At 39.6% G+C, this 25,999-nt stretch overlaps 1 protein-coding gene across 4 annotated transcripts in view; it reads right to left on the bottom strand.

Annotated features, from left to right (window-relative positions):
- The window catches only part of LIFR (LIF receptor subunit alpha), an 86,695-nt gene that overhangs the window by 14,047 nt on the left and 46,649 nt on the right, over positions 1–25,999 (bottom strand). For all 4 annotated transcript variants that reach the window (XM_056513532.1, XM_056513531.1, XM_056513530.1 and 1 more), the window contains 13 exons: positions 19,093–19,247; positions 18,263–18,383; positions 15,888–16,030; positions 14,341–14,504; positions 13,456–13,630; positions 12,895–13,161; positions 10,636–10,765; positions 8,668–8,831; positions 6,919–7,064; positions 4,311–4,476; positions 4,110–4,180; positions 3,480–3,693; positions 26–205 (listed from right to left, as the gene is read on the bottom strand). In XM_056513532.1, the coding sequence (XP_056369507.1) occupies positions 26–205; positions 3,480–3,693; positions 4,110–4,180; positions 4,311–4,476; positions 6,919–7,064; positions 8,668–8,831; positions 10,636–10,765; positions 12,895–13,161; positions 13,456–13,630; positions 14,341–14,504; positions 15,888–16,030; positions 18,263–18,383; positions 19,093–19,174 (2,023 nt within the window). In that variant the 5' untranslated portion in view covers positions 19,175–19,247. The remainder of the gene's footprint in view (positions 1–25; positions 206–3,479; positions 3,694–4,109; positions 4,181–4,310; positions 4,477–6,918; positions 7,065–8,667; positions 8,832–10,635; positions 10,766–12,894; positions 13,162–13,455; positions 13,631–14,340; positions 14,505–15,887; positions 16,031–18,262; positions 18,384–19,092; positions 19,248–25,999) is intronic.

The raw sequence follows: 25,999 nt of genomic DNA, 5'->3' as shown, positions 1-25,999 counted from the left end.
TCACAAGAAATTATTTCTAACTTACCAGATTTTATCACTACATTTGTTGTATTTGAAGGAAATTTCTGCCAGTCCACACTGCAGGGTTCAGACCCAGATGAATGACACCATTTTACTATGTAGCCACATGTCATGTTGGGGTAAGAATCCCAAGAAATATTAATTCCATTCCCCATTGCCACGGCCTGATCTGTTGTGACATTGTCTGCAATAAAGATGACACAAAAATCCATCAAAGAGCAGACACTTATCTATATCCCAAGATGAAAGAAAGCCTTCCAGCCACAGCACAATGGCTTTATAAACAGCAGTCATTTCTAAGAATGAGAGGCACGAGTGAACTGTGAAATTCGAAGCAGTGCACTCAGCTGAGCTTCCTGGAGTGCTCAGAATCAGACATAGCCTGCAGCAAATCCCTCAGCCAGCCTTAAGTATGATGACGAGAAATGCAGCAGCTCAGGACTGGCTAAAAAGCACTTTTTCAAGGTAAGGATTTACAGCAGATGTCAGGTTCAAATATGAATTGACACCAATCTGGCAGGAGCCTCCAGCTATAAATTCCTGCTGTCATTTCATCAAATGGTTTGCTTTGTGTTTCTTTAAAGTGTCTTGCTGTTACTCGCCCAAACACAGACAACCATTTTTCATGAAGAATCAACAGCAATAATCATGTCCCTGGTGAACTTTATGGAGGTTTCAGTCTACCAAGGGTAAATTATACAAGAAAGAAAAAAAAAATAACAAAAAACAAAAACAAAAGAAAAAGCTTTGCCTTTAGTCTATTTTTCTTGTTTCTGATTACCAAAGGTTTAGCTGCCCTTGAAGTGATCAGATCTGGGAACAGCTTCCGATTCCTGCAGCTGCCCTGCACGGCTGTCCATCAGATGGGACCCTGCAGAGCTAAGGGATGGTTTCCAAAGGCCGCCACAAAAGCAGTGGCCCCATGACAGATCTGCAAAAACAATCTCAGGGTTTCAGTTTTCCTTTTTCAGTGTTCTCATTTATGCTCCCCATTGAGTCTATTATTTCATTTTATTAAAGCCATAAACTATGGAAGGCTGAAGGGCAAGGACAGTTTTTAAGAATTAGTGCTGTGAAAACTTTATTCTCACAGATCCACTGTGAATGTCAAAGGACTGTCTATTTCTAAATAATCTTAACATACACTTAAATGTACAATTGTTTTGCAGCTTGCTCATGGCAAGAAAAAGACACATGAATTAAAAAAGCAAATCAACTCTACAAGGGCTTTGATATTTTCCCCCGAAAAATTACTGTGCATCCAGTGAAACTACATTTCTATGAAACTGGAAAAGATCGTATTTCTAATTAGCAGAATTTTTCTATTTACAGAAAAGAGTTTTTTAATGACAGTAATAATATACTGTCTAAAAAATACTTAAATATGCCATACTCCACCTATTTTCTGAGCTAGATGACTAGAAATTTACCATGGCCAGTACTGCTCATTTTGTTGTATTTATAGCTGCAACCTAGATTAGAAGAACAAATAACTACTAGTACTAGAGCACTACTGTGGTAGGGGAGCCTGGATCAGCCAGATTACACGTCCCAGCTCTCTACAGAGCACTTTTCAGAGACAGCGACAAATTAATTATGGCAGTGTATCCTTTGTGTTTTCAGAAAACCTCAGATCTTCAACTTCCAGACCCTCTGCTCCCTTATGGACATTAAAAGCACTTACAGACTGCACACAGGAAGCAGCCAGAAAAGATGTCTGGGCAAAAATGTCATCCAGTTCTTTGAATGAGTCATCTTTTATGACTCCAGTCAGTGACTCAATTTCTATACCAACTTGGGAGCAAATCTTTAATGAGTACAAGTTGGGTAACACCAATGGAAACCTCAGACATCTAAGAGAAAGCTAAAAATGAATGCAAACCTCTAGCTGCCATCAGCTATCCCACACCACAAAATTATTACAGAGACCTCTTTGACTCCCAGAGCCTCACTCTTCCTCTGCTGAAGGAGAGCTATAGAAGCATTTCAAATTAACTGTCCCATACAATTACTTTTCCCTCCAAAGAGCAGACTAAGAATATACTACCACGGATTAGCATTGGTGCTGTGCTCACTTCTGGGCTCCTCAGGACAAGAGAGACATGGAGCTCCTGGTATGGGTCCAGTGGAGGGCAGCAAAGATGCTTAAGGGCCTGGAGCATCTCTCTTATGAGGAAAGGCTGAGGGAATGACCCTGTCAGCCTTCAGCAAAGGTGACTGAGAGGAGACCTTATCAATACCTGTCAGGGCCTGCAGGGAGGGGTCAGAGCATGGAGCAGGCTCTGCTCAGTGGTGCTGAGCAATAGGACAGAAACGGATGCACAGGAAGTTCCACCTGAATGTGAGGAAGAACTTTTCTGTGCAGTGACCGAGTACTGGGACAGGCTGCCCCAAGAGGTTGTGGAGTCTCCCTCACTGGAGATTCCAAGCACCATCTGGACACAATCCTGTGCCTCTGGGATGGCCCTGTTTGGGTAAGGAAGCTGTGGGCCTTTCCAGCCTGACCTAATCTGTGGTTCTTTGTTTTAGAGAAGCACAAGAAACACTGTATTTCACATGGTTTTCCTTAACACAGAAACAAACTAGTTTTTTCATCTCACAGCGAATCTCAGCCATAACACATTTCTTCCTATGAGAGATGGCCTTGTCTTATCAGAACGTGAATTGCCCACAGCCAACTGTGACAACTGCTCTCCAGGTGGGCAAGGAGAAGCAGACCCATGAATGCTCCTGGAAAACAAGAAGATGTAGGTGTAAATCTGTTCTCCTTACAGAGCATCAGCCAGATCTGGAGCTACAGCTTTGGGCTTTGGGAGATTACACTGTCTGGTGTGCAGGGAAGCATGGACTCTCAATAACTGCTTTGCTCCAAGGTCAGAGTTAGGAGCAGAAAATCATTATCTTGCTCAGCTACTTCCCTTTACAAAGTCCTCAGCAAGGGTTGCAGTATTTTAATTGGGAAGCTAAAGCCCTACCTCCTTTTCAAACACTGGCTCCCTAGCACAAGGATGCCAACAATTTACCAACCAGTCCAATTAATATTCTCCTGCAGGGCTCACTGGCATTGAACTTATAATTCTTGCCTTAAAAGCCACACAACACCTCCAAAACTTCTAAATCTCTTTAGCATGTAACATTTCAGTGTCTCAACAAGAGCCCACAAATATACTGAGCTCCCTAAATATCACAAATCCAGACCAATGTTTTTGAAGCCTCATTCTTGTTCCTGAAAAGTACAAATAGCTGTAAAGATTGTACATTAAAATGTTTATTTTATATAAAGAGCACAATTAATTGGTGATACACTCCTCTAAAAGCAAAGCAGCATTTTTTTTTCCCCGCTCAGAAGATTTGTGTGGGAAAATTAACACAAACAAAGCATTATTTTTCAATTAATGAACTCTCCCAGGTGTTCTCCAAGCTTTGAAGGTGTCCAGCTCTCAGCTGGAAGCACTCACCACTTGGAAGTTCCACGCTTGTTATCCTTGAAGGGGGAGATGAGCCTGCCTGGTTTCTGGCTACAACGCTAATCACACAATCACTTTTTCCAAGTTTTATCTCAGTGCTGTTTGAGGGTTCAGAGATTACTTTATGCTCCAGTAGTGTATCTTGCAGGTAGCAGGACACCTCATGAGACACTATTTTTCCATTGCTTTCAGAAAGGGATAAGGGCTATGAACAGACAAAGAGCATATTAAAACCAAAATGCAATATACAGAAGAAGACATAGGATAATATGAATTTCCTGTTCCTGATCTAGTCTGATGAATGTACAAGACTTTAAGGCAAAAAATAACTCAAGTGTGACTTTGAGAATTAACATGAAAGTTCCTAAGCTTTTAATTTTCAACTGAGATGTATAAAACATTTAATTCTTCATGTGAAATGCTTTTCAAGGCAAGGTTCAAATTATAAAACTTTAATAACATCCTTATTTGGGGAAAAATATTTGTATCAATGGTTTGCTCTATAAAACATTAAGAAAAGTAGTCTGGTTTATTGACTATAAATCTAACTAATTTATAAATGTGTAAGTAAATAGTTTTTTGTACAGTTATATTACATATTCTGTTATGTGTCTTGTCTACCTTCCAGAAGACTATTAGGCTTTCACCAGAAGAACTTCTTTCTCTCCAGATCTCTGGTCCTCTTGCAGGAGCTAAATAAAAAAATAAGAGTGGTGGTTTTTTTCCCCAGTTGTACAGTAGAGAATCTATTGAAAAGCTAGTTTTTTTTAGATGACTGATTTTAAGTTTAGCATTTTATCATCAAGAGTTAGACGAACTTACGGGCTTCTGATGTTGTCTGCTCCACTCCCCTGCTCCAGTCACTCCACCTCCAGAAGTGGTCAGCGGCGGAGCAGCGCACCCTGAACTGGTACATGGTGTCAGGGTGCAATTCATTCAGCTGAGCTGTGTAAGTTGAAGATTTCCGACCAGGCATGGAGACATTGTGCTGTTAAAAATTTACAGAAATTTACATGATACACATAATTTTTCCTCCTAGATTATGCTGTTAGTCAACACCTAAAAAGGTGGTGGTTTTTGTCGCCCAAAAACACTGACAATATCAAAGCTGCTATCAAGCTCTATGAAGAAAAAAGTGGGAAAAAAAATGTCCCATGCAGTCACCCTAAACATGAAAAAGACTTCAGAGATCCATCAAAATGAAGTTCTATATAGACAGAAATTGAAGCATTTGAGATGCAAAGTGTGAAAAGGAGAGGAAACACGGCTGGTTCTTCAACAGGGTGAGCTCTGCACACAGTAGCAGGTGGGTGTTTTCTACCTACCCATTCAGTCCCCCTCTCTCCCATATGAAGCAAAACTGCTCACAAGGGGCAGGCCAGGATTCTAGTGTTCAGAACCCACACCTCCACTGATCACATGCACATCAGACTGTGGGGACAAAGGCCCTGTTCCTATGAGACATGCACAGAAATATACTAAAGACAGTCCGTTTGAGCAGGACGTTTATCATGCTGTCTACTGCCTTCCTTTTCCCTTCAAAAAGATAGTATCCAGGAAATCTCAATTCACAGCTCTTATGACATACTAGTCTCTCCTATTATTCCGAGTCTAGAGTTTCACAAATCCTTAAAGAAGCCCTAAGTCTGGAAATATTTTTTTACTGCATCTAATTATAACACATGTGCATCACAGCTGCCAAAAACTGGACTCCAAGTGACTTTAAGATGCAACTAATTGTGCATTTCTAAAGCCAAATGACAACTTGAAAAATACTAGAAGAGCCAAATGACAACTTGAAAAATACTAGGAAAGCCAACAATCTCTCATATGGACGGAAACACTTTTGAAAACATCCTCAAAATGCCATGTAAAACCCCATAACAATTTCACAGCTACTTTTGTGACAGGGAACTCTTGGAGTTTGTTTTTTATGAAGCAACCAGCAACCATGTAACAAAGCTGTAAAAGGTTCTGCCAAGCTGTTTGCTGCATGCGAAATACCTGTGGGTGAGGGTTCTGATAGAGGTGAAGGGAATCAAACTGCCATGGAAGTGTAAGTCCTGACCCTCTCCCAACTATCCCAGATGACTGATGAAGCAGCAGGGATCCCAAACGAGTGTATGCCCCAGTTTTGAGCTGCATATTCCAAAAATATCCGAGTTCCTTTTGTGGTACCTAATCTCTGGTATTACTTAACACATGTTATTACAGAGAAAATATAAAAGCTTAAGGTTTCTACTCTCATTAAGTGCTTTGAAAGTATTTTTAAAATTCTTTCAAAGCATGCACCCTATTATTTTGGAGGCATGTACATAATGATTATCTTCAGTCCTAGCTGCATCATTTCTGTGGCTTGATTTATTTTATTCAAGGCTGTGCTCAACAGCTGTGCCCAGCTGGCAACTAAGTGCAGAGGGTAACAGAATACTGCTAAAAATTAAACAAGCATTGGAAAAAGAAGCCTCTGAGGTTAATGCGCTCAAATTAAAAATTCAGGCTCTGTGCACCAAGACCTACCTGAGAGTTCACTATGTGCCTGCTTGAAATGGTCAGAGATACGTATGCACAAAGAAACTGGGGGTAAATCTCAGGCCAGCTGAAAATGCACTTCTCATTAGGCTTCCCCACATTAAGTCAGGCAATACAGAAGAGGATATATTTACATCACCTACACTCAGTATCTGAGGCAGGTGTCTAAATTAGAATCCTAAGCTCCTCTGACAGTCAGTCGAGTAAATATGCAGCTCCAGTCCATGATGCAAAGCACCAGGAAGCAGCTGGAAGCCTGACTGGATGAAAATCTCCACCCCGTCCAGAAATACCACCTTCTGTTGTGCTGCAGAGGTTCTCACTGGAGTTTACCTACTGATACACCCCTATCCTGAATCCTTCCCTATCCTGCCTCTGCATCACTGACATATGAGCAGGTTTAGCAGCTGCTTATCATGGCCACATGCATGTCAACTGCTGACAGTAAACAAATGAACTGCTCTCTGAGGAGAAAAAATAAAGGGAGAAATTTAGCTGCAGACTTCAAGACCAGAAACAGCCAGGGCAGTAATGCATCCTGGAATGAGAGTACAAGACTAATACAGCTTGCACCAGGAAGGACAAAGCACAAGGACTGTTACCTAAAAGATCAGTATCAAATAAACAAGTATCAAATAACATACTGCATAATTTGACTTTCCTCTAGTGGTCAAAACAAAGAAAACCAAAAAAAAACTAACCAACCAAAACAGGCAATAACAGAGATGAGCAGGAATTTTCTGATTTTTGTAAGTTAATTTCTACTCATTACTACATTAATGATTTAACAAGATCTTTAGAATGAAGCTCTTAGTGAGAAAAAATTTGAAATATGATTAGTTCAGTGAAAAAGACCAGCATCTGTTAAAAAAAACTACCTTTTAAAAGCAACACTTACCAGTTTTCTCTCAGAGTGACTACTGCTAATTTCAATTTGACATAGAAGCCTGGTCTCAGCAAAGCTGCCATTTATAAACCAACGCAGTTGGATGCTTGTAGAGTTGTTCCCAGTAACAGTTAACTTTTCTGGAGTTTTTGGATGAACTTAAGAAAGAAAGAAAAAACCTTCAGTTATAAGAAAAGTCACACTTACTTTAGTTCAGAAAAATCTTATTTTAGAAGATCAGAGAGAATCAGAAGGGTAAGTGTTTCAATCAGCAACTGGGAAAACTGGTGCTGGGAAAGCACCTGCAGTCTTACTGCTGACTCTCTTAACAGCTATCAAAAATGGAAACAGATTTATTAAGACTGAGTGTACTGCACATATGATAAGGCATTGAGACACAGAAAAACATCCTTCCTCTCACTGATTTTACCAAAACATTAAACACTAGGCATTTTTGATGACAAATGATAGATGAAATTTACTCTACTTTGCCCAACTTATGTGAACTTTTTTAGTGAAGTCTTAAAATCTGCAGACCAAGACAAAGGAGGATTCCTAAATAACCCCACCCCAAAACTCCCTTCACAGAATTTTTTAATAATATTCAGCACTAACATGCACAGCTATCAGAGGAAAAAAAAAAAAAAAAATCTACTGTTGGATTTGGTCCAGATACCTTAAGGAAATATATATTGTGCTTTGGGAATTAAGTAGACAGTGAAGGAAAGAAAAGGAAACAAATATATATAGTAGTATATCACCTGGGTGCCGGTTTATAACTAACAAATTTATAAACAAATTATGTTTCTCTCAACTCCATTTACTCTGACAAGTCTAACCTCAAGCTAGTTGAACTGGGACCTACTTGGACCAACTATCCTCATATCTAATTCAGTTTTTTTGAGAACAGCAGGATGCTGTAACCAATATGAATTCCTGAAATCTCAACCATGATTGTGAGAAAAAGGTGGAAAAAGGGTGGCAAAGATAGTGATAGAGACATGGTCATCTTCCTTTTCTTTTTTAAACTGAAAGTCAAATGAGAGAAGTTACTTCTTTCTCCAAACCCTGACAGCAGATGATCATGCTATTACCAACAGCATGCAATAGTCCTGATATTACCTTCTGCCTTTTCATGTTTGTTTTTTTTTTTAATGCTCCAAATCCTGCTGCTGTAAAACTGTGTAATATTTTGGCCTATAAGCAGACGCTGAAATACCAGGTCACTTTATATAGTTACACCAAAATTTTAATTGATGATGTGTCATAGAATATGAAGCAAAACATAAACTTGCCCAGAGAAGTTGTGGATGCCTCATCCCTAGAAATGCTCAAGCCAAGGTTAGATAGGGCCCTGAGCAACCTGATCCAGTGCATGGCATCCCTGTTTATGGCAGGAGATGGAGCATGGAGGGTGTGTGTGCTGTGCTGGAACTAAATGATCCTAAAGGTCTCTTCTAAGCCCAGCCACTCTGGGATTCCAAGATAAACAGCAGCTGGCTAATTATTAGACCACATATTTATCACACAGAAGTCTGTCCAACATGGCAGTACTGCTATTGAGAACTATCTCCCTGCACAGCTCACCATTGCCTCACAACATGCCCTGAGTAATTTTCAAGTTCAAATTATTGAATATGGCAATAACCTGACAATTAAGGCAAATAACTAAAATTATACCATATGACAGCTCTTCAAACCCAAAACTAACAAACAGCACGTAGGAAACATCTTTTTCCCTTTGTAAGTAGTAAATCTTACCTCTTTGAGTTATATCTACCAAAAGAGATGACTTTGCTTGACCAATAGGGTTGGAGACACCTAATATGAAATCATAGGTCTTTTGAGCAGGCAGTACTGGAAAGTCACAGACATGATCTTTGTTCACTTCACTGACTTCACACGAAACATTTTTACCAGATGTTCTACAAAATAAAGGGGGGAGGGAAAGGAAAGCTTAACTTTTGAGCAATTTAATTCCTAGCAACAGGCAGAAGTCTAGACCGAAAACATGGTACAGAACAATGGATTCAGTTCACATGGCTTACAGAATGATTTGATTGCAGAAGCATATCTAACACCACAATGCAGGTTAAAGTGGCATCAGTCATGACTTGCCCTGTTCTCATGTGAAACTCTCCTCTTCCACTAGCATAGCATTTCCATTCTCACACTTCTCAAAAGCCTGGAAAACAGGTAGGTCCTGTAAAACCACTTTACAAGTCACAGCTAAGATTCTGATTTAAAGTATCTTTGCTCAGATCAGCATACATTTGCATTTAAAGCATCTTCTTAATTGCTTTCTGAACTAGTGAGATGCTACACACATTGTCTTCCTATAAGCCCTGCCAAATATGACTAAGGTTGTTACCTAGAATACATCCACTAGTCCCAGTTGTCTTTTAATCAAAAGCAGGAGAGGCAGTCTGATGACAGACAAGAACAGTGGTGCATCTTTAGGGATAAAATCGAAATTGTGTACCTGTATGTATGTACATACATCTGCTTTAGTTCCAATCTGTGTAAGCCTATCATTCAGTAGCACAAATTCAACTAACTTCTTCTTTCAGGCATTTTAACTATACTCTAGCTGAGCTCTGAGCTCCTTCCACACCATGCTCTATTTCAACAGTTCAGTGTGGGCTGACAATAAGGAATAGAGTATTTATCCTGAAATGCATCATATTAATTTCACAGATTTGGGCTAAGCATAACAAGATTGGACAATGTTCTTACTTATAAGATGAATATAGGCACTTAGTGACTGAATTTCCTTCCCTATGAATACCTGCCCTGTTTTGTTCACCTCCTTGCACCCTACCCGGTGGCTTTTTTAGCACTGGCACTCTAGACGACATCTGTGACTGTAACTCAAACCTCATTGCCTCCAGCGTGCTTTTAAGCCACCATGAGACTCCATTTCTCATAATTTTGTGTGACTCAGGCCTCTCCTGGCTTCTTTCCCTGACAGCTCCTTTGGAATGACAAAAGAGCCTCCTCTCAATATGGGAATTTTGTTAACTCCTCACTAACTAATCACAACGACCAAGGAAGTCGTTGCACTTTGCAAGTGCTATTCCAATGTTTCTTCTTTTTTTAAGGCTTTACACAGCCTGGCCTTAAAGACAATGTAGTAGGACACCAGTTGACTGCTTCCTGTAGGTGAAACCAGTGTTATTTGTCCTTTTCAAGGTTTTATGGGTAACATTTACTCTGCTTGCTCTAATTCTTAACAGCAGGAGAACAGATGGAGGCCAATCTCCCTAGTGGATTTGGGAAATGCCCCATGACCCGTCTTACAATTGTTTCTCAGTGAACTTCTGCCATCCTGGTTAGAAGAAGCTCAGTAAATGTCTGAAATTATTCTGACTTACTAGGTTTCATGTAAAAAAAAGATTAAAAATTAGAGATTGACTCCTACTATCTTCCTGTATTTTCATACTGGCCTTGTCTACATGTTGGCAGCAGCCTGATACACCAAGCCCTTTACCTAATTGTGGGTTCATAATGGTAGAAACCTTAGGGAAAAGTCATCCTTAATTCCCACTGGAATTCTGCAGGGCTAGACAAGTGTTTTCCAAATTTAGCTTAGGTACAGCTTCCTGATACTCTTGGAAAGTATTTTAGGCTCTAAGCAATCACATTCAAATAGGTATGGTGCAGTAAGTCCCAGGCAGCAATGGAGGTATTCCAGCTGTATCCTTTTACTCCTTGTAGTGCTGATTTTACCTTTCAAATAAACTGTACTTTGTTCTTCGTTCTCCATATAGTCCACTGGGCCTGCCTGGTTTCCAGGTGCATTTTATTATCAGAAAGTTGGATGTTTCACAGCTGAGGTTTTGGGGAGTATCAGGAGCATCTGTAGCATGAAATGAAACCAAAACAGTTAGCTGATGTTTTGCCATCCCACTGTGACATTTGGGTCACTGGTTTCCTGAAAGCATTGCTCTTTTGTTTTGCTGGGTCCTGAAAGCATCACTCTATTGTTCTGCAACCACAGAAGTAATATGGTTTTTAAAAAATTACAATAAAATAGATGGATAATTATCAGCCCCATCTGACTAACACTTGACTCTAGAGTTCTTAGTGGGTGGGTAATCTGGCAAATCACATGCAAACATGTTCACAAGCTCCAGGCTCTGACCTGGAAGTGTTTGACTGAAACTCTGCCAAGAGTATTCTGAAATTTTGAGCATCAGTTCATCTTCTGAGCAATGCAGGAATGCTGCTGGCTGTGCGTCACATTTTCTAACATGCCAGCCCCACCACTGCTCTAAATTCCCCAAACAAGTCGTGTCAAGGAAATAGTCCCTTTAGCACGAATTCCACGCTGAATTGGAAAATTAAAGCAAGCCTTGAATGGCTCATCCTCTCCACTATGGCTTTGGAAGTGTCCATCTTTTCCTTTTAAGTTCTGTTCTTTGTTCCCATACTAGAGAAGTGCTGAGTGCCTTGCTGGAAAAGATGGGCAGTGCTCCCAACAGAGAGCCAATGCGAGACTAGGCAGAGCACTTATTTAAGGTCTTCGACAGCTGAGGTGTATGAAACGGGAAAGGTGTATGCCAAATGTAGAGCAACAACATCCACATAGAGATATATCCCCTTCTCTCTGCCCTAGAGAAGGGGAACTAACACACAAAGCAACAGTGGCAGGCTCAGTTCAGATTATGAGCAGTGAGCCACAAAAGAACACCTGCTCTGGTAGATCTGGGCTCAACTGAAGTGTTGTGTATATGTATTTACTTCCTACACCTTTTCTTTCCCTCACCAGCAAAACAGCCTTAACAAGACCTCTACCCACTAGGTAGGTACTACAAGAAGAAACACTGATGACTTGGCATCCCATATGTTTAAACAAAACAAAACAAAACAAAACAAACAAAAAAACCCCCCAAAAAAACCAAAAAAGAAAACCACCTAGGATTGGGGTTGTCAGAGTTTTCGTTCTTAAACCACTGATTTATTACCCAGAAGATTTTCCCACAAAAAGGAATTCTGCACAAATAAATAAAAACTGGTATATCACTGAGAAGTCATAAAAGGTTGAATTCTATTTTGCATTTCCTAGTGCAATCTTAACAGACCAAGGCAGTGACAGGATGCACAGGCTGGAGATTGGAACACTCTTGCAAAATGATTCCAGTTTCTCCTCTCCTTTTCCTCAACCCCAAGGACCTTAAATTCAAAGGCAGGCATTTGTAATGGAGAATGCTCATTCTAATGAGCAGCTGTTGGAAGATGATAACTCTCAAATTCCCTGTGAGGAATAAATATACAAAGTTTTAAAGTGACCAATTGTGGGAAAGAAGAATGAGATACATTAAGTATTTGTATTAATAGGTATCTGTTTTTGGAATATATGTCTGAGCCTTGCTTGGTTACACAGAGAAGATACACAGTGAGTCAGTACCTTTAAAGAAAATACTAAAAGGATGTTTTAGAAGAATGCCCAGAAAAGAGGAACTACTAGTTTCCTTTGCTGTAATTAGCTCCCAAGGAGCTTCTGTCCTGAATGAGCATCTGTTGTTGCTGCAAGTTTAACTGCTGTCTTTACTTAACTGATTGGTAAATTAATGTTTGCACTTACAGATCTTGCTCTTATTCTCACTTAGTCATGGATTATACTAGAACAGATGTAAACCTATACTGATAGAGACTGGTAGAGACAGTGGTTGAATATTCATATGGCAATAAACTACTTGGCATTCCAGATCATTAAAAAGTACCTTAGAACAAGAGACCAATGAGAGAAGCACTGAGCCAGGTTCTAAAGAGGGCTTACATCGGTACCTTCTCATCCTGCCAGACTTGGTGTCTCCTCCATGAGCTGGCCTTTCCACAGTGAAATCAAACAAGTACAATCCCCAGTTCAACTTCAAAACCAAGGGTCAGGAGGGAGAAAACCACAATAGTATTTTTTTCTTAGCAGAACCCGAAGAGTCTCGAAACTATTTTGATTTTCATAAGGTTAATAAACATGATACATACATCCTACAAACACGACACTTCCTTCCAACCCATTTTCGAGTCTGCACACTACATTTGTCCCACTGCTATTTGAAACATTGGCATTTAGCACTCTGATGGCATGGCTTCGTCTGCTCAGTTGCATCATAGTGTAGGATTTTGATCCATAAGTCATATTTGTTATGCGTTGATCTTCTTCATGGACACAACAAAAGGTCAAATCTGAACCTACGGCCACCACAGGGTCCAGAGGAAACACTCCACTCTCACCAGGTTCAGTATCTTTTCCTAGCAGAGAAGGAAGAAAACAAACAAACAAACAAACAAAAACAAGAAACAAGAAACCTCACATGAAAAATTTGCTATAAGCATGATGCTGATCAGCTAAAATATGACTGAGGAGCACTCCAACACATACAAATAAATGTTTGCTAGGTTTCATTAACTAGTGATTGTGTTATTTCTCTAATCAAAACAGTCTCAAAGGCAGCAGGCCACCACCGCCTAATGCTCTTCCTCTGACCTTGGTTTAATTCTTACAAAGAAGTAAAAGTCTATGTGGTTGCAAGGAAACAAACATACCAGGGATCACTTCTGCTGGGCTCCAGTCACTCCAGTCCTTGGGGCCAACAAACTGTGTAGCATTAATGTAACAGCGAATCTTCACATAGTGTGATGTGCACTCCAGAGGCATATCTGACGTCCAGTTCCAAGAAAGAATGACATCTTCACGAGTCAGTTTTGAGTAGTGAGTAACCTGCAAAGTTTTTGCACCAAGAAATCAACCAAGACAGAGCTTAGGAACACCTGTTAACAATGACATATAATCTCCAATGTGTCAACAGAATGGCAAATTAGGTGAAGTAAAACATAAAATCCTCATAGCTATTAGTGTTCTACCTAACTTTCAGTTGTGCTATGAATTTACCTGGACAAAAGCCTAAATTGCTAAATAGCCCACCAGCTATGCAGGCTGTCAGCCAGAAATACCAGAGTGCAGACATTTGAGGGAGAGCAGGAGGATTCCCAAGAATGTAACGAGGTATAACTGCATCTTGGGTTTCTCATAGGCAGGAAAACATTCCAACTTCTCCAAAATAAAACTATCCTAGTATTAGTACCAGGCTGCACATTTTGTCTTTTCTCCATTATTAAAATTTATAGCACAGAGCTACAAGCTAGCTCACTGTTGTGAGATACAGAAACAGTGGTGTAAAGTATCTGCCAAATTCTTAAGCTCCAATTACAAAGTCCCTGTATCAGAAAAAAAAATAAATTGCTGTACCAACAGTACAGTAGCCAGCATTCCAACTGTGAAATTTAACAAGAAGTTACCTCCCAGAAGCATGACTACACTCAGGCCCTGCAAAGCTTTGGTATATTCATCATTCCCAGTTTTTTTCAAAAAACAGAACATTACCAAGGCCAAAAACTGCACATACAGCTTTCATAAAAGAAGGGACTTACTTGTGTGACTACTTCCATTGGTTCTTTCCGGAGTATCTGAATCTGCCAAAGGGCATCCAATCCATATGGGAAGACCGATCCATTATCACTCCACTTCAGATTTAATGCGGAAGTTGGAAAGTCAGGCATTAAACTAAGAATGTGCGGAGTGATGGGAACAAAGGCTTGAAAAAGACGGGGGGAGGGGAAAAAAAAAGCCATAATCAGGTCATTAGTCAGCAGCACCAGCCCTACAGGTGTTTAGCAGACACATCTCTCTGCTCTGAACTGGCTAGTAGCCATACAAACATGTAACTCAACCCCTGTAATCAGAACAAGGCTCTGTGGCTACTTGAGCATGAGAGTTCTCAGGAAAGCACAGGTGCTGATGAATCATCAGGTAGCATTTTCTTTTAATATCTCAGCGTGTAGATGGGCGAGTAACTGATTGTGAATATGCATAGTAGGGAAGATATCCCATCTTTCCCAACCTTCCTTCAATATCATATTGATAAAGGAAATATGGTGGGAGACCTTGAAGTGTGCATGAGAACACTTCTAGGGAGAAAGGTGGAAAAACACACCCAAAAGAATTATATTTTGTGGACCACTAGAGAAGTGGGCACTTGCAACAAAAGGGAGAGTGGCGAGGAAGGAGAGCAGAAGCACAGGACAGAAGCAGCTCACATGAAGTTCTGAAGATCACAGGGAAAGTGATTTTAAGCCACAAGAAGCATTAAGGGTATGAGATCCTGATGGGGACAGGGCAGGGAGATCAAACAGAAGCAGCTCTTCTATAAAAGTGTTGTGGTGAAGCATGAGGTTGAGAAACAGAGAAGAACCTTGATACTATGAGCAGTTCATTTGGCCTGGTACAAGCTAAAGCATTTTAAAAATATGTGTGATACATCCAAATTCAGTCCTGACCAAGGATCTGAGAGCCTGCAAAGTGTTCAGCACAATCAACACACTGCCCACAATAACCCATGATGAATCTATGAGACTCATTGTATTGACCAAATATTTTTGACTTGCATTTTGTCTAAGTTCTTGAGCTGCTATTGACTGTAAACAGAACTATGGGTAAGAAGAGTTACTGACATTAGAATTTGACTACACAGAAGGAGTAAGGAGGCAAACCAAAGGCAAAAACTAGACCAAGCATGGCAGATTGTGTCACTGCCATCTTCTGTTTACAACTTCCTTCTTCGCCTGGAAGAAAGTGGGAAAATGTCTAATTACTTATGTATGCAGATAAGGAATTTGTTACAAATGCTTCCTAATTTATAACTAGGACTAAAAAGGGCAAAGAGTAAGGGATGTAACATTGTTGTATTTTGCTTTACTCCTCATACTCTGCCCTTGATTTTTTTCTGCTATGAACTATGGGTAATTCTTTCTCTTGAAGGGTTAGAGAAAATATGATGCATGGAAGCTTCACATGGAGTCAGCACATCAACATTCTACATACAGGAATGCTGCCGAAGAAACCTGCAAGTATATACCCATCTAAAGAGTTGTTAAACATAGTATAAAGGCCTTAGGTACACACATGACCTGATACTTACAGATGTCTTTCTGGTGAATTACAAACTCTTTGGTAACAGAAGCAGTTCCAGAGCTTTTGATTGTAACTGTGATGGAGCTCTCTGGGATTGGAATCTCAACCCTCCTCTCCTTAGTTTTAAAACACGCTGGAGGCGTAAGGTCACTAAAAAGATAAAGAGGATTAAGCAGTTATTTCAACTAACAGGAAGCTAAGGCGAGTTAACTCCTGTTCTTGCACACTAATAAAACACCAATTCTCTGTAATAAACAGAAAGTTCCATATCGAGTTTGTGAAGAAGTAAGACTTGCTTGGGCTTTGGTTAATCTCAGATTAATGGCATTCTCTCATCTTTCAAGTTACTTTTATCACCATGGTAGGTTGTGCAGAACCACAGAATCATAGAATTGTTATGGTTGGAAAAAAAAAAACTTTAAGGTCATCAAACCCAATTGTTAACCTAGCACAAGCACCATGTTCACTATTCAATCATGTTTTTAAGTGCCACATCCATATGTTCTTTGAACACTTCCAGGAATGGTGACTCCACCACTTCCCTGGGTACTCTGTTCCAATGCTTTACAACCCTTTTTGTGGAAAAAAATAATTTAAAAATTTTTTAGTGTCTAATAAAACTTGAGGCCAACAAAAGACATGTTTCTGAAACCTAGTCACCATGATTCACCATTTCAAAATAAGAAAAACAAAAACCCCCAAACCAAACCCAATAGTATTGTCCCCTCCCTTTGTGTTTCCTGACTCACACTCCCTCCATTTCTTTTCCAAGTGAGGAAAGAAAGAGAAGGATTATCACCTGTGTCCACTTCTTAGAACAAATCTTTCCACTCCCTTCTGCTGCTCAGCTCACAGGGAAAGAGCAGAGAGCAGGGCAGAGCATTCCTAGAATCCCAGGTGAAAATGTAGCCTGTGCTTCACATTTGTGCAGTGCTCAGCACAATGTGAACTGGCTTTTGTCTTGAAGATGTAGATATATACAGGGAACAATAATGGATGGGTCAAGTCCCTTTGCTCATTATCACTGATATGCAATTAGAAAGGCAGAAAGTTTGGAAAAATCCAGACCTTCCTCTTGGGGGAAGGATGGCAGGAAGGAAAGCAGAGAGAACAACGCCAGACTTCCTGCCGTGGGACTGTTACTCACTCATGAACTGGAACTGGACCCTGGAGCTCCCTCAGCTGGAGTCAAGAGCTTGGGTTGAACTCTAAGACTCACACAAGACTCTGGGTTAGAAAAGGCCAGCTGAGATTTGAGTGCTCAGAAAGGCTGTTACTCTTTGGTACTGAGATATTATTAGAGGATGTTTGGGCAACTGAAAAACAAAACCTCTTTCCCTCAGGGATGCCTGCAGCAAGCTCATCTCAGACTCTCTGCTTCAGGGTCTACTGCCTGTCCTGCTCTGCTAAGGAGAAACAGCAGCAGCTACATGATTGTTCTTGTTCAGAGGGCAGTACCTCAAGAACTATGCACTTATGAACCCTGGCCACAGAGTCTTATATATGGTGTTTTTTAAATAGAAATGATAGCTGGCAATGCATCAGGAATAATGAGACACAGAAAATCAAGCATGTAGGTGGACTAAGTGCAGCCAAGCCATGGGACCCCAAGGAAAAGTCTGGGCTGCCTGCAGAATTTACAGGAAAAAAAGACAGTACAAATATCTGGACTGGGGGAAGGATCAAGATGCAGAATAGATTTGAACTCATCCCTAGCACATGATAAGTATTTGGCAGACCCACAGCATGGGGAATTGAACATGTAGTTCTCATTAGTGAAAAAACACACAGAAGATTTAAGTTTTTTCAAACTTTTCTCAAAATTATCAACTTGTATGCACTTCAGAAAAGCTCTTTCAATTGTGAAATAATTTTTATGTTTCCTTTAATACAGCTTAAAATTTATAAAGGTTGTTAGGCAGTCGCTGAGACTGAGATTGTTCATGTTTTTCCACAAGAAATCCACCTGAATCTCAACACTTTTGTCATATAGTCTACTGCTTTGGCCCACAACATCAGGATTCACTGCTTCCAACTCTCATTTCCTTTTGGACTGAACCTGATTTGAAGATATTCCTCATGAAAACTCTGAGCAAGGGATAGGCAGACACACAGAGAAGTCTGAGTAAATAAGAGCATCTTCCAGTCCTTTGAAATCAGCAAGCAGATTTTGGCAGGCAAATTGTTAGCATGGAACAATTTTGCCAGAAACCCTGCCATTGCCTGAGTTAACAGGGCCTAGGGGGAGCACCACCCAAGGAAAACTGGTGGGGAGATGCTGGGAATCAACAGCATCATAGTTTCCATGGGCAGTGGCAGATGAAAAACTATACTTCCATCATAATTTGGTAATTTTTTAACCAGGTATATGGGGAGACTTACTTGGTAGTGTAGCAAAAGTCAGTTTGTCCATGTCTTCCTCTAGAAGAGACATTCCAAGTACAGAGCATTTTGTGTAAATTGTGCGTTACACATTTCAAATTCTGGGGGTCCCCTAGAGAGCCTGAAATCATAGAAGAAATACAGTCAAAAATTTGCAGGTCAAAAATGATCAACTGTAAAACAACTGCTATTTTTCACATCTCTAGCCGTTTTCCTTACATTTTTATTGCATGCGTGTGTGGCCAGTATTTTAAAACTGTTGAATGATTTGTGTGTCTGATTACACAGCCACAGACTCACGGATTTCTAGAGGTACCTGAGATCTGGGTTTATACTCACATGTGTAACAGAGGCAGCTGTTTCTCGCCTAGCCTAATAAGCAGGCTTTGGGCCAATGGCAAAACCACAAGCTTTGATTTTAACCTAATGAGTGTTTTGCTCTCCTCCATGTCATACATGGAGGGGAATTAATGACAGAAGGGCAGTTAATGATAATGTGTGAAATGGTTGAAGAGAGCCAACACACACAGCAAAAAGGTTTCAATGCAGACATTTAGACCAATGCATATGCAGACTGTCAGTGGTACTCTTTAACGAACAGTGGAGAATTTAACACCCAGTTTTTCACTGGTTTTCAAGATGCTGCTGGGTGCTGGAAAGCAGAGACCAGGCCTGGCTCTGCCTCCATCTCTGAGATGGTATGGGGCCACAGAGGCAACAGGTTTTGAACATATATAATATACATACATACAATAGAAAAGCTATGCAATTACAAGGTAAAGAAGCTACAGAGAAAAAGCAATTAGTGAATTACTTTGCAATAAACTTACCTATCTCTTGGCTATACATTAAGCTTCTTAAGCATAAAATAGCTAGTGCTAAAAGGCAGCGGAGGCTTGAGTTCTTCCACATTCTTCTACTGTTTGTTTTAAGAATAGCAGCTTTAAGCAGGAGTAAACGTCATCTTCCAACAAGATAGTCAGTTCTAAAATTAAATACAGAAATAAAAAAAATACCAAAGTTTTGAATTCTGGACCTGGTATCCCACAAATGCCACTTTTTGTTCCATACGCTTTTTTTCTTCAGTAATGTTCCCAGGCATAGCAACTCCTTTTTCATTTGGCAAACAAACCTCTTCTCTGTTACAATAACTCTTTGATTCATGCATTTTCTGTAAGACATTTCCTCCAAAATCATAGACATAAAACTCTACAGTTCATAGGTACATTTCAGAACTATCTAATAGCAGAATAGAACAGACGTGGCAGAGTACTCCCCTAGGATAAGCCTCTTCATTTTAGACGAAGTGTTGCATCTACAGTATCTACAAAAGATATTGTATATCATGAATGGTAATGTCCTCTGATTCATTTATGCACTTAAGACCAAACACACCATCTGTTTTCTTCTTTCCTCTGCTCAATTTTCAAAAAGCTGCAATTCAAAGCTATGGGATGCCCGAGACTGCAGAACCAGATCTGATAACCCAGGATCACTGGTTCAACGCAGTGCTAACGAATAACCCCGAAGTAAAAATAATGAGGGGAAAAAAGTGAGCCATTTATTTATCAAAAAATACTTGTTTTAGAGTAAAAACTTATCTGGAATATTCTGTTTAGCGTGTTCATCAAAGATTAACAGGTTTCTTGTTTTAAAAAGAGAAGCTCAGCTGTTCAGCAGGATTATGGGAGCACACTCATTTCCACCTTCAGATTTTGTTCTGGAAAGGGAAAAACTGAAGGAAAACCTATCCAAAATCTCAGTCAATACCTGGTGCATGGTTTCCCTGCTACCTGAAATCTTGAAGACATAAGCACCATTCTAGAGACCCTAACTCTTAACGTAGCCAGAGGTCTTCTCTCAGCAACCAACAGCAGGGTCATTTGCATGTTAGAATATCACCAACCCTACCTGTCCTACAGAGCAGCTTTGTTCCCAGTTTGTCCAGGCTCCTATTTTGAAAGGCTCCTGACCTTGACTCAGAAATATCTTCCAAAGCCAGACAAACACCATCAGAATAACAAACTTTGTCTAAAAGCCTCTGTAATTTTAAAAGAAACCCCCCCTTACACTGAAGTTGCCCGTACCACCAGGTCTACGCTCCTCATCCCTGCAATACAACCATGTATTTTTATTAGTTTGTTTTCTTATTTGTTTGGGTTTTTTTAAGGAATATTCCCTTAGGGGACAGGTGAAAATGCATGAAATGCTCTTCTGTCTGTTACCAATCTGCACTGTGCAAGGAGAAACATAGCAGCACTATGCCTAATAATCCAGAGCTGCTCACAAGAAGCCATTTCTCTCCTTTTTCTTGGTCTGCAATAACCAGGTTGAAGGAAAGGTCCAGGCAGCACAAGAGATGAGAGAAATGCTATGGTCAAGACCACTGTTACATATGGAGGGCACTCATAAAGCTCAATAATTATTTTTATTTCAGCATGTTCTCAAATCACTTGAAAACCTCATGAAACACATACTAATTTAAGCTACACTGCTCCCAGAGAGTATCTTCCATATATTCCTAATTTGTAATATCCATGCTGGGCAACTTGTTAAAAGCCAAATCAGGAGCAGATGTTGACAAATTCAGGTAAAGATTAAACAAGACCCAAGAAGCACACAAAATATATTCATCTCTGTGCCAAATTCCCCCTTTGCATTCTGGTATCTCAGGGTACTCGTATTGTATTTCTCCTTGTTATATGGGATGTTATCTCCAGATTTAAATTTTGCTCATATATCTCTAACTTCGTAAAAAATGTGAAGACCACACAGACAGGGAGTTACTGGGAGTTACTTGAATAAAATTACTAATTTCTGTTTCAGTCTATAAAGTACATGTAAATTTTATCTGTTTCTGAGGACTTCTTCAAAGGCAATTTCTGGTTTGCAGAGAAAACCAAACCCAAAATTTCAAGCTCTATAGCACGATCGACAGTCCCCAGATCGGTTGGCAAAGTCAAGGAAAGAATAAAGGGCACTGATGCCACTTGAAGGAAAGAGAACTGAGCTGTGATTTTAATTAAATCCCAAGCCTCTCATAATAATCCCAAACCTCTAACACATTACCTTGTAGTTTTGTTCAAAACCTATGTGGTCATGCCAGGTTTATGAGGTAGATTCAGCAACTATGTGTGTTTATGTGTATTTTAAGAAAATCTGGTTTTCTGCAGCTCTTTCAACACATAGCTCACTGAGTTGTCCTCCTATTGCAGAAGTTTTAAGCGTAACATCATAGCAGGGCATTACAAGAAATCTGAGTCATGCAAAGTTCTCCTAACATAAGCACAGTTTTAATTTCAGTTTCAGAGTCAGGCACAGAAGTGAACCTATGTACTCCCACGAAGCGTACGATGAGAGTCTTGTAAACCACAATCTTTCATAACAAGAATAGACTCCCTAGCCCTTCTGTTGTTACACACATTTTATAACTTGCTGAAAAGTTGGCAATTAGAAGCCTCATGTCACGTAATTAAGTGCCATTAGTCAGGAGAAAAGACTCCCATTTATAGGCTTGTTTTAATTAAAAAGTTACAAAATAATTGAAGTACTTTAAAAATTGGAAGTTTACTTCCTTTGGATGAAAGCTGCCTTCCATCAGTTCACTCAAACAAGGCATGGATATTTTTCCTTACCCTGAAAGAAATAAAAAGCAAGTTATCCTCTGGACAGAGGTACTCTTACGAGCAGGCATATTTATTTAGGACCAGTGAGCTCAACATTGTCAGAAGGTAAAATTTTGACAATGCTGGTTGCCTGGAGTGCAACAAGAGCAGCTGTTACGTTAATAATGTAAATGTCTTTACATTGAAGGTCTTTGTTTTTAAAAACACTATGAAAGGGGCTAAGCCCATTGTCTCCACCAGAAAAAGCTACAGGAATTAAACCACTTTTAATAGATGTTCATTTTAAAAAATATCAGCAACAGCACAACTCATAACAATCTCATTTCCTTGGGCAACATATTCATGTCACTTCACTGGCACTATCATCATTGCTCCCAATGTGCTCCACAACTATCTCTTACTCCATTTTAAGCACATTACTTTCTCATATCTCCAGCAGACAAAGAACAGTTTATCCTCTGCCTTGCAGCAACCTCTTACATAGAATATGACTGATACCAGATCCCTAATAGCTCCTCCCTTAAAAACTCCAATTTTTTTCACCATTTCCCAGTCTCAGTTTTTAGATTTCTGATCATTCCCTGGAATAAACATTTCTCCGTGAACCAAAGCTGCTGTATCCACAGTTCCGAATATCTCTGTCCTGAGGCCTGAGCATTATCAAGAGCAATGAAGGAACTTTCCTAAGGCGAACCTATGTGTTTACACAGCTCATGCTGTATTTGCTTTCTCCTACATTCAGGCCTTGTTGACTCAATTTCAGTGTGTGATCCAGCCTCAGATACTGTACAAAGCTGCCACGTAGCTGTTTATTTAGTACTTCAGACTCCAATCTCATCCTCAAACAAATAGACTGCAAATCTCCTGACTAAGTGTGAGTGTGTTTGCAGAGCAAATTCACCTTAAAGTCTTTGCCTGAAAAGGTCTTGCACTTTTGGAATTTTAAAATACAGAAAGAGCCTCCCATAAATCTATCCTAAGTAAAAAAAAACAACTGTGGGTGCATACAAAAAGTATTCACATGCGAATTCATGCCATAACAACAGTAAAGGCACGACAGGTTTCTATGTAAATTGCCCTTTTTTAAGAGCATCTACTACAAGCAGGATTCCATAATAACTGTCAGAAAGTACAGCACATGGGAATGTCCTGACTTCTGCCCTGGGCCTTATGTCATGCAGAGGACCTACCCTTGCGCCTGTGGACAGAAAAAAAGAAATTCTGCATTTGTTTTTATGCAAACAAGGTAGCAAAAGAACAGTTAGATTCAGATTCTTAACCGCTGAAGCCAGCAGTTGGTGGCTGATATTTAAAAGAGCCCAACAGCCATCATGGACTTTTAAATTATTTTTAAAGATATTTTGATGCAGTCAGTGCATCCAGTGATGATCAGATAGATCAGAAAGGGAAAAGTACTCCAAGACAATAATGACAAAATATGTGAGGACAGCTTTGCTTCAAAACCTTGTCAGATGTAAAGAAGGTTAAAGGTTTTATTACAAACTGAGAAAATGAGGGCAAGTAATATATTACCAGCCTCTTTAGACTTAACTTCTAAAAGGGGAAACTAGAAAATAACTGGTATGCCTCTTTCTGACTGTTATTACATATTTCTTGGCTTAACTGGTTCTGTGTATCTTTTTTTTTTTCTTTTTTTTTTTTAGCATAGCTGACCAAATGCTCAATTTTCAAAAAAAAAAAAAAAAAAAAAAAAAAAAAAAAAAAAAAAAAAAAAAATAAAGTGTTTTCTTAGTCAGTTGTAACAGATTGGTTCTCTAAGCACAAAAGTTCTGCAGAGTTTTGTTGTACTTTTGAGTTTTCTGGTCACCGAATGTGCTTCATTGTCAAGTGCTTAGAAACCACTTTGAAAACAAACAAACAAAACAGCTAAAGAAAAAAAAAAATCAATAATCTTTCCAGCCTGGTTTCTGCCTGCAGCCTGATCTGACAGTCACAAGCTCCCAGATATGTTTTTTGAAAACGTCTATGAATAGAGAATTAGTTGTCAGAGTTTTCATATGTATATAGTACTGCTCCAGAAGTAAATACCTGAAAAGAAATGGTTAAAAAGTCAGCTAATACAAAAGGTTTAGGAAGCTAAGTGGAGAAGTCTAGATGAAGCCATGAAATCAGTAAAAACATATGTAGCAAATGCAAATGAAGAAGTCCCTTTGTCAATAAATTTTTTCAAGTTACAATTTTTATTTTCCCTCCACAGCTAAATGTATCATAATGACTTGCCACCACATTGGATAGTAACAGCTCTTAAGGAAAATTATTACATAGCATACCACCAAAATATTATACAGAATGGTAAGGGGCTGCATTTCTGGCAGTACTAAACAGCCATTATCTCAAATACTGTCAGGCGGAAATGCAGGTGTTAAGTATGTACCTATATCAAACCTTGCTAGAAGAAAAAGTACTATGCTCAGCAGGTAGAGAAAGATCATTTTACTTGTGTCTGCTGAAAAATACTAATTCAGCTTCAAAGTAAAAGAAAACACACTCACATCCAGGTAAAAATGCATATATCAAGTTACGCATTCTACTGCTGCCAACTGAAAGCTTCCAAAAAATTCCCCTATCTGAAAAACCACGCCAGAAGTACACATTTCTGGGAAACCAAGCAAATGGCCAATACAGCTGACAGTAAAGGCAATGAACACAGAAACAGAAGATGAACTGCCTTTCTTTTAGAACAGCTGATCCCAGTCTTCAGTCTTCAGTCTTTGACTTTAAAGCTAGCTGAGTAATAAAAAAATAAGAAAAAAGATTTAATAAGATTTATTTCAGGGAGAGGGAGCTTGGCTGTTTTTCAATTTTTCCACCTCCTTGAAAAAATTTCCGAAGTTGAGACAAAAATCTCTAGTAATCTAGCTGCAGGCTTTCCCTCTCTGTTTTATAACATGGCACCATTCCACTTTACAAAAGATTTGCAGGACATGAATCACCAAAACTCGTTTATAAACGGAGACTGAGTCCCATTTGGGAATCTGGCTTTCCCCAGTACTGAGGAATTAATTTAAAAATCTGCTATTTCTCTTTCTGAAAGCTGATAAAATAATTCAAGTTTCCTATCTGCACCAAATATCTTCTAATCTGCAGCGGAAGAAAAGAAAACAAAGACAGGGTGTTAATATATTATTCAGTAAATGTGCAGGAATACACAAGGCTGAACTTTCAGTCCTAAAAGACATTTGTTTTGTTGAGGTCTTTTTCCTGTCAAGCACAAGAAGAAAAATTCCCTCCTCACTGCTTCCTCTAGCTGCCAAACAGCAGCATCACCTCCGAGATACTGGAAAGCCACTGCAGTTAATCTTGCAGGCACACCAGCCTGCCTCTGCCGGGAGAAGTGAGAAGTCAGGAGACAACACAAGCTCAACCCAAGGATCAACACTTCAGCATTTCATTTTCAAAACTCTTGCTCTAAAGCACCACTTACAGAGGCAAGCATTTTAGCAAGAAATTTTACCAGCAAGGGTAAAAGTGCACCCCAGATGGAGTAAGTATGTCATCAGTCTCAGCTTCTAGGGCCAACTTGCAACTACACCCGCATTCCAGTATTTTCAGCTCTTCCTTTATTTTATCTGATTCCAGGACTGTCAGACATTATGGAAATACAAATAAACAAGCTGCAAACTGGAAGAGCCACAGGTAATTTCCAGGTGGTGATTTGCATCAGAAGCACCCTTACCTGGCAAGGTCATGAGATGACAAATTCATGAATAAGCACCACAACTCAAGGATGACTTTATGAAGGCCTTCAGTACCAGTTGGACAGCACAACATACACACACGTAGAACCCTAGAACTTGCCTTTTGAAACAAAGGAAAATATGTAGCAGAAGCAGATACCAAATCCTTTGTAATTGTACAATGTATACGATTTTGAGATGGATTTGGAAAGTATAATGGAAGACTTCTTTGCATGTAAACCAAAAAGACTCCATGAAACAAGAATGACAGAGACCATTGGGAAAAATACCCTGCTGGGACTGATGAGCTGGAAAGAAAATAAGCACGGTGATACTGAAGAGGTGGAGCAGTCAGGCAGAGCAGTGGACTGAAAGGGCAGTACATAGTGAAGAAACACTGTAAGAACTGATTT

The sequence above is a fragment of the Oenanthe melanoleuca genome, chromosome Z (genome assembly GCF_029582105.1).
Source record: "Oenanthe melanoleuca isolate GR-GAL-2019-014 chromosome Z, OMel1.0, whole genome shotgun sequence".
NCBI classification, from domain to species: Eukaryota; Metazoa; Chordata; class Aves; order Passeriformes; family Muscicapidae; genus Oenanthe; species Oenanthe melanoleuca.
Note: the sequence above shows the minus strand (reverse complement) of the source record. Positions and strands in the feature narration are given on the sequence as shown.